The 8,933-nt window shown below is 32.0% G+C and overlaps 2 protein-coding genes across 2 annotated transcripts; one reads left to right on the top strand and one right to left on the bottom strand.

Moving 5' to 3' along the window:
* The first annotated feature begins 598 nt into the window (after positions 1-598).
* LOC132908461 (uncharacterized) lies at positions 599-3,248 on the top strand. The gene is made up of 3 exons (XM_060962503.1): positions 599-890; positions 1,789-2,151; positions 2,589-3,248. Exons 1-3 carry the CDS (start codon positions 682-684, stop codon positions 2,965-2,967), a joined length of 951 nt encoding a protein of 316 aa, XP_060818486.1. The 5' UTR covers positions 599-681; the 3' UTR covers positions 2,968-3,248.
* A 359-nt stretch (positions 3,249-3,607) lies between these two features.
* LOC132908460 (APOBEC1 complementation factor-like) lies at positions 3,608-6,605 on the bottom strand. Its single transcript, XM_060962502.1, has 5 exons — positions 5,816-6,605; positions 5,512-5,686; positions 5,111-5,433; positions 4,874-5,003; positions 3,608-4,473 (listed from the first exon to the last, which is right to left on the bottom strand). The coding sequence occupies exons 1-5, from the start codon at positions 6,509-6,511 to the stop codon at positions 4,373-4,375; spliced, it is 1,425 nt and encodes a 474-aa protein (XP_060818485.1). The 5' UTR covers positions 6,512-6,605; the 3' UTR covers positions 3,608-4,372.
* Positions 6,606-8,933: the final 2,328 nt, after the last annotated feature.

The following is an 8,933-nucleotide window of genomic DNA, read 5'->3' as shown; positions in this document are numbered from 1 at the left end:
CAATGCAACTTGTCTTAAAAGGAAAATTTTTTAATCAAAGTAAGAATCAGTACATTCTTTGCAAATGTATGAATTTATTCGAAAACCGTGTCTCTACGTGTTGTACTTTAAAAGAAATAGAAGACGGGTGTCTTAGGAATATTATCGAACCAGTAAACTAATATACAACTTAATATCTCGCGTATCTTATCATTAATATTTATTATTTAGTGACGTGAGATTTAACTAAAAATCAATCTGCGAGGCATCTTGCAAGGAATATTCCTAAAGTAATACTACGTAAAAAATGTGCTACATTTTTAGATACAAAATTTTTTCATTTTTCTTTTATATGAATATTGAAACACCGAGATTTCTCATCGAATGAACTATATTGCATCGTGAGATATCTCATCCGCAGACGCAAAGAAGTTACGCTCGAATTTTTTTAATTATCGACTAACTTTAAAGCGAAAATAAAGAGGCACGATAGCGTGTTCTTTTATTTTTCATGGAGTATGAAACGACTTTTTCGATCGGTTACAAAGAGTCCGATTCTCTTATCAAAAGAGGAAAACGTAACAAGAGTCGAAGGATATGCCGCACCGCCCACACGATTCAGTTGCTCATCGCCCGAGATGTCAGAAACGTACAGTTAATTAAACGCTCGTGTTCAACGTCGGTTCCTGTCTCGCGTGAATCATGAAACGTCTGCTACATGCACTTTTCATTTTTAATCTATTGGCAAACGTCGTAACGGAGCGGGCCAATTGTCGAATCATCAACAAATGGCAAGATAAGAGAGTCACGTTGATCTGCACGGGACTCACGAACTTAACGGTATTGAAGAAAGGGTATAGCAACAGTACGAGCATCATGATTTCAGATTCGAGAATACCTAATATACCAGGGTAAGAAGAGGTCATATTTCAGAACTACAAAAATCATATTTGAGTCGAAATTGTTTGAGTTTTAGATATTTAATAATCTGAAAAATGTATATTTCTATTTTATCGAAACAGAGATATTCTGGACTCAAATTGAATCTATAAATATATGTAGTTACAATCGCTTTAGAAACTGCAAAAGTTTAGGTCAATTTATTATAAATTGTTTATTCAATAGATGCTATTATTCTTTGTAGTTGGACAGTATAGATATAAGATTTTACAACGATAGGTTTTTCTACATGATTGTATCCTGACGTTATTAGGTCATTTCATAACAAATGCCGTTTCTTATTTTTCTTCAGATAAATGTGCGTACCATGTTTCGCTGATATGTTTGTAGGAACTTCTTCCTGTGTTTCTTAAACAATATCCTCTTGATGGTTTTTGATACAAGCCCGAAGCAATTAGATCGGCTTTTTCATATTAAAAAAAGTTATAAAATGATTGTCAGTGAAAACAATTTGCGGCCTTGTATGCTATACAAATTTAAAAAGGCAGTACAGTTAAACATACTGTTAGAAACATTAGTAAAATGTACTTTCAAAAAATCAGGATGATAATTGATGATCAAAAATAAAAGTAAGTATTAATTTTTTTCACTGAAAAAATGTCGGTTAATAGAGTCCAAAAACGACATTATTTATGAGATGACCTAATATTTCATTGAAAATATGAGTATGAAATTTGTAATTAGTTGATATTGAATTATGTTGGGACTACTGCACATTAGAGTCATTACGATGCTAGCTTCTTAACAAGTACGTATTTGATAACATGAAAATCAGACAGAAGATAATGACGACAAAAATAAACTAAAATTAAGTTGGAAACTCTGATGAAACGTGTCGTTTGTTTATAGACACAGTTTTGAAAGATTTGGCGCGAGCCTCACAACTTTGGATCTACACGGGTCAGACATACAGACTATAAGTCCTTCTGCGTTCGGAAACCTCGCCAAACTAGAGAACTTGCTACTGTGGGGTAACAAGTTGACCACTGTAGAGTATGAATGGTTCCTAAACATGAATGTATATAGTTTAAAAACCCTAGATGTGTCGTTCAACAATATCTTTATGATCAATAATATGGTATTTACAATGCTTCCCAATTTGGAGAACTTCTATTTCGATTACAATAAAATAGAAGTCATCAACTTTCAAATGTTCGACTACTTGAGAAACCTTAAAAATGTAAAGTTTGAGAAGAACCCGTGGTTCTGGGGGTAAGTAATTCTGAAACTTTATCGTTTGCGGTTTCTAGTTTAAATGAGTTACGGAATTATATAAGAGGCAGTCGTCTCTTCTTCGATCTCACTGTCAAGCGTATTCTTAAAAGCTGTGCTACTTATGTAGATACAACTACGTTCTTAAGATAATTAATGGATAATTGATTGACGTGATACAAAATGTGATATTTAAAAGCAAATTCTTTAAATTCTTATCTGTACTTCAAAAGCAGAAACTTGTGGTTTTCCATTTCAAGATTTCCGCATAAATGCTATGCTAGAACTCTTTCGTAATTTTGTAAAACTATTTTTTTTATAATGTATATATACATGTGAAAATATTGATATTTTACATATGAGACGTACTACATTTCAACGTATATCTATAAGGAATAAGTTATTTTAAAGTAATTAATTTGTTTTATAATTTATAGATATCGCGCACATTTAACATGGAAGTTTGAGACTATGAAAGTGAATTATGGTAAAGATTGGGACGAATGGGAATGGATGAATGCCGCCATCAAGGAGTGTTCCCAAAATGGCTACGGAGTAATACCGCAAGATACAGTTCTCGATTGCATCGTTGAAAACTTACTGAACTACACGTACGAACTGTTTTCTACAGAACAGCAAGACACCAAATGTATCAGAGATGCCCAACAGTTGGTACGCTGTATGAGACCTAAAAATATTACTGGGAATACGGACAACGAGACTGCGAGAAGAATACTTGAAGATTACACAGCGATTTTACCGATAATGTTCAGATCAAATGTTTTATTTGTACCACCGCAAGTTAGAATTCCTTAAATCTATGAAGCACTTAATTAAATCTCAAAACACATATATCTATATGTTTCTTCTAAACGTATATGTATGTTATATCAAAGTAATGGGAAGTTAGGTACGAGTAGAAAATCTATTTGAGTGAGCGATGTACCTAATTTCTTGTGTATTTTAACCCTAATAAAATTATTCAAAATTGTAGTTTACGTGAATTACTGTAAGCTGCTTGTGATTCAAGATTTTTTGTTATTAAAATTGTAGTTAAATGGATACAATTAAACTTGCATGGCATAATGTCTCATAAACATGGTAATAATATGGAAAACCTATTTTCGAATGATAAAAAAATACATTCTTTTTATGTAAGAAATATTTAATTAGCATGCAGGTGTCATCCAATTATAACAATACATAGGCTAGAAGGACCACGATTGGAAATTCCAATTTCACATTCAGAAACGGTTGGATATTTAAAGCAAATGATATCTAAACTTTTGGATGAGAGAGATCAAAATTGGAAACCGGAGAGAATGAGGTTATGGCTTCGAGGACTTTATATGGAGGATAATCATATGATTTCTGATTATAAATTAAGTTCTAAAGATCGAATAATGTTACTTCTTAATAATCGTTAATATAAATTTTTGAGCAAGGTAAACGTGTTCATGGTTTTTTCGCTTTTTAATATGTTTAAGGAAAAGGATCGTAAACAGACGATTAAATGTGTCCGTTTATTTGAACGTTTATGTAGATACAATTTTGTGAATTGATTGTGGAAACAACTAAACATAATACATCATTATCATTACTAATGCTTCTGTACAATTTTAAAAGTAAAAAAATTATTACGTTAAATCTGAAAAACGAACCAATTAATATATAATTTTACTGATTTTCACAGATTATTATCACATATTCGATTAACCTTTTAACGAGCAGTACGTATATAGTTTAACTCGTAGCTGCAGAATAAAATTAATTTAATATGTATTTAAACTATATATTTAACGTAGAGAACCTGCAGTTGCTAGATTTTCTAAATTCAATCTTCTAGTAGATTACTTTAAAAAAATATGCTTATTGTTCAACTTCATTTGTGATAGATATTACAATTAAAATTTTTACAACATTTCATGGTATTTTAAACGATCATTACAAATGCGCTTTATATCATAATTGAATAAAACTGTAAACATACTCTGATCGTCTTTTTGTACAAATATATTTTGAAAATTTGGTTAAAATTCATTTCAATTGTAAAAATTTACCGTTAAAATCTCAATTTTGTGTAAGAAATGCAAAAGTTAATTTACATTTGGAATATTTCCTTAATACTTTTGTCATCATGCTTTCGGATCTCTACGTTATAAATAATATCAATGATCTTTGCATGTTTAACTATAAAAATCATTCAACGAAAGTAATTTGTTTAATTATAATGTATTTCCCTATTCCAGCTGACTGGCGACCCAACCACAGGATTAATGCCTAGCTTTTGTTCCATGCAATAGTGCTCTTTTTCCTGTAGCACTGTTTGAAAACAGACAAAAAAATATTCATAAATCACAGCTACATACTTACCACCATCTCTCTTTCACTAATGTTTTACAAGTTTCCAAAATATTCGTTAAATAAAATTTATTAGATTATCGTTAATTAATTATTAATGAAAATACCTATGTTACTTGTTTCTAAGTCGAGTTACGAAACAAAGAAATACAGAAATAAGTTTTCATACATACGAAACTTCGAGACGAATGGAGACATCAAGATAAAGAATTATACGAAATGTGAAATTGGTATCAATTACATTCATGGAGAACGTATCGTGTATTGAATTACGTTCATTCGTCTTCCCATGAATTTGAACGCGAAAGTTAGCTGGATATATATGTTATTTTTAGAAAATATTTTTATTTTGTATACTCACCGAGATCCTGGAACGTAGAAGCTATGAGTTGATACATCTTTGTGCACGCAGCAACAATAGCGTTTTGCTTCGTTGGCATTGATTCCCCGTGATATTCGAACAGAATAAGGGCTTGTCTAACAATAGTTATCTAAGAAAATGAAAGAAAAGGAAACAGACAATAAATAATCAGAAACTAAAAACAATATGTTGAGAAAATAAAAACAAATATAAGTGAATATAATCATATACACTTACTTTACACATAAAAGTGGACTCATTCGCTACGTGCAAACAGTTAAAGTAACAAGTACCGCCAAACTTTTCTCTAATGAAGTTTTGTAAAGCAGTTGTGTGCATTGAGGTTATATCCTGTATATTGTTGGCGTTCACGTCCATAATATTCTTAAAATTAGACTTTTTCACTGATGTGCGTTTAATGTAACTTTGTTCGAGTTTACGTGAGTTTGCATTTGATAGAGCTTCGTTGATACATCGTTGTCTTTCTAAGACTTTCGTGGCTCCGATTGGTTTTGCCCAACGTATTTCCCATCCTTCAGCCTCAGCGACGCCATTATGTCCTATTTTGTTCTTATTTTAATAAAGTGTGTACAAAGATTAAAGATGAAATGAAACATGACATGAAATAATAAGCATACTTGTCATAATGTCCATTACACTTTGTGCTGCTTTACGATTTTCATAATGTACAAACGCGAAATGATTAATTTTCTTTAATTTTAAGACAGGAATTTTAGTATTTTTCTGAAAGATATCTCGAATTTTTTGTTGTGACATGTTCAAAGATAGATTTCGTACAAATAAAGCAGTAACCTATAAATAATAGCAAATGCTATAAATACTTTTTATCTTATATCATTAATATAGAAAATTTATATGTTTTTTTCTAATAACATAAAATTCTACTTTTTTTTATTTTTCACACAGCTTAAAATAGCCTACATTTTCCATAACTTCTTCGTCGATAGGATCGCCAGGTTCAGGGTCGGCCCAATCAACCGCGATTTCATGGTCCCATAACATGACTCTTCCAGGTATTAACTTTCGTCTTGCCATCGCGGCTGCTCTATGATCTTTGAATTCGACGAATATGAAACCACGATTCAGCGTCTTGTCATGTGCACTTGGATACAGATAAATATCAGTGATGCCCTCAAGAATTTTATTCAACTCTTGCATAAATTCTTCCTTGCATTTGTTCTTGGGCACACCACCGAAGAACAATCGACAATTATCAACCGATTTAACGACGCCGATACGATGTCCATGTCTGATTTCATAACCGTCAAGTTTTGCGCACGCGCTTCTTGCTATTTTTGAATTTTCAAACAAGGCGAATGCATATCCACGAGTTGATCCAGAAAAATCGAGCATCAATCGTAATTCGATCAAACGACCGACCGTTTCCAGCATCGGCATTAATTCGTCCTCGTAACAATCTCGCGGAAGACGGCCAAGAAAAATTTCAGCACCTTTTACGCGTTGCTTCTCGCCACGAATGATCTCTGGAGCAGTTAAACGGCGTTGTCCATTTTCTTGCACCAATTCGTATTTCGTTCTTTGCAACATTTCCAGCAATCTGATCGTTAACTGGCACTCCCCTACAGCATTCTCCCGCGCGTTCTTAGTTATATCCATTATGAGGTAAAATAAAGAACTTCTATCATAAATTTATGCACAACGAAGAGAACGATCTAAATAAGCAGACTGTCGACAACTAACTGATCCTCTTAAGTTTTTTTCCTTATCCCCTTCTTTCTTCTGCTTACCCCCACAGCTATATAGAATTCGTAGATATACTCATGTGAAACGTTATTCCTCAAATGGACCAATCGCAGTGATCGATGTGTCACTGCCAATACAGCTATATGTTCTCAGGTAAAGGAAGATAACGAAGCATCTATAGTTGACTTGGGTAGAAAATGTAGGTACAGATATATATCTCAGGAGAGAGAACACGCATCCTATATTATATTTCATATCGGCTATAGATTATAGTGTTAAACAAGTAAATAGGTTAGTTGTAGATTTATTTATGCTTACTGTGGAATTACTATGGTAATTAGCATTATGGAAATATGAATGTAGTTTTGACCTCTAAAAAACATAAGAATTAATGAATTATAAGTAGATAATCATAATAGGAAAGTCATTGACTATGGCAATGGTAACTTAGTAACAGTTATCTATTTCTGTATATATGAACTTCCGAAAATATTCGTTGCAATTTATATAAGCAATATCAGAAATTATGACAGGAATTTATTTGGTACACAAACGTTGTATGTGATAAATTACAAAATTAATTAGCATAGTTGTAGAATGTGAATAGAGTGAACAAGAACTATTAATTAGGGCTCTTACCTAATCGACGGTCTCTGTCCATTTTATTTGCCTCTCTATTCCAAGTATTTTATCACCTGATTATTAATAAGTATTGAATATTCTTATGTTAATTTGAATATGATTATTTAATTTTAAACGTGAGCTCGATTGCCATGACTTTTATTACAATCGTGCACAAGTCAAACAAATTTTGACAATCTTTCTTTAGTTTGTTTGAAAGAAATTTGTGTGATATATTTATCTTCGTGTACAAACGTGATAGAGAGATAGATTTAATATTTTAGTTTTATCAAAATGGATTTCAATTTATTGTAGTAACTTATAATCATAAATCAGATGTATCATCAACTACTGAATTTCATTTACACATGTCATTACCTGTAAACCAAATATGGTACATGCAACTGTTACAGTAGCATTTTGACATGTGCCTTTGATCAACTTCATGAGTAATTTCAAGCATCAACGACACAAAAAGAAAACAACTATATTTTAAAAATGTATACTAAGAAATATTGAATATAACTTATTACAAAATAAATTTTATTCCGTTTTTACGTAAATTTATTTCATTTTAATCCCCTCTTTCATTGTTTTATGAAAGGCGCTGTTTCTGAATCAATACTTCTGGGTCTCAAAAACTTTAATTCGGTTCTGCTGATCCACCGTCTTTGGATAATACGCCCGCACCATTGCACGCTTGCGCGGAAAGGTCTATATACGGAATTAAAAAAATTGAACATACGTGGGTTGTCAAAAATAGAAGTATTCATGTAAAATTCAAATTGTGAATACTTTAATACATTTAATGCGGTATGCAAAATCAAAAGGGGCCCGTGGTGGCAGAAATCAATTTTTTTTATAACATGTAGCCATTTATCGAAGCGTTATCCGCAGGAAAATAGGAAATCCGATAGTAATAGAAGTTCGTTTCAAGGGCGCCGCGATTTTTATTTAATATTCGTATTTTTGAATCTAGTTTTTAAAGGAAGTTGAGCATTTTATGGTTATTATATATTTCTTTCGAAATTACAGAGATCAGTGTTGCGGAAGTAAAGTTATATGTATAGTTTAGTATACCGAACCGAATATTCCTTTACAAGTTAAGAAGTTTAGAATAGTGTCAATATCATAATATTCTTTTTTCTTTGTTCTAAGCTAGATAAGAGTGTCTTTTACACGGAATGCTGCTAGTAATCAAATTACATTATGATATGCGTGCTAAATTTTTAAACACAGATATCCAGGTTTCGAATTCATAAATTTTGTTCATCCAGATTATATTAGCTTATGCTTACAATCAGTTTAACGTATTATTTCTTTATTCGAAACATAATACCCTCCTATCGAAAATATATCCTTTCCAGGAATTTAACGACTCTTGTCGCGTAAGTATATATGTATGTATATGTTCGACTTGCCAGAGGGCACCCTACTTCTTACTAACTGAAATTGCCTATGTAAATAGAGACGCGGGGGGTCAGTCTAGTGCCGAAAGTCGAAGCGATTGGACAACTTTCAGTATCACTCCGTAACAGGTGTCGATTTGCGTAGTAAATATTTTATAATCATTCTTCCACCACTGAAAGGTATATTTTTATTCCATAATCTATTAAAATCTTTTGTAACCTAATATTTGATTATCTTTTTTGCTGTTTATTCTGTTCCAGTAGCTCGTATATTAAGCTTTCAAGATGCAATTTAGTTTGATTGT

This window comes from Bombus pascuorum, chromosome 6 (assembly GCF_905332965.1).
Source record: "Bombus pascuorum chromosome 6, iyBomPasc1.1, whole genome shotgun sequence".
In the NCBI taxonomy this organism is placed as follows: domain Eukaryota; kingdom Metazoa; phylum Arthropoda; class Insecta; order Hymenoptera; family Apidae; genus Bombus; species Bombus pascuorum.
Note: the sequence above shows the minus strand (reverse complement) of the source record. Positions and strands in the feature narration are given on the sequence as shown.

Excerpts from the sequence above, each read along its gene's own strand:
- LOC132908461 (XM_060962503.1), top strand. The coding sequence starts at position 682 with ATGAAACGTCTGCTACATGCACTTTTCATTTTTAATCTATTGGCAAAC. Across the intron at positions 891-1,788 it reads AGAATACCTAATATACCAGG|ACACAGTTTTGAAAGATTTG; the intron begins GTAAGAAGAGGT and ends GTTTGTTTATAG. Across the intron at positions 2,152-2,588 it reads AAGAACCCGTGGTTCTGGGG|ATATCGCGCACATTTAACAT; the intron begins GTAAGTAATTCT and ends TATAATTTATAG.
- LOC132908460 (XM_060962502.1), bottom strand. The coding sequence starts at position 6,511 with ATGGATATAACTAAGAACGCGCGGGAGAATGCTGTAGGGGAGTGCCAG. Across the intron at positions 5,434-5,511 it reads TGTAATGGACATTATGACAA|GACATAATGGCGTCGCTGAG; the intron begins GTATGCTTATTA and ends AGAACAAAATAG. Across the intron at positions 5,004-5,110 it reads AGTCCACTTTTATGTGTAAA|ATAACTATTGTTAGACAAGC; the intron begins GTAAGTGTATAT and ends TCATTTTCTTAG.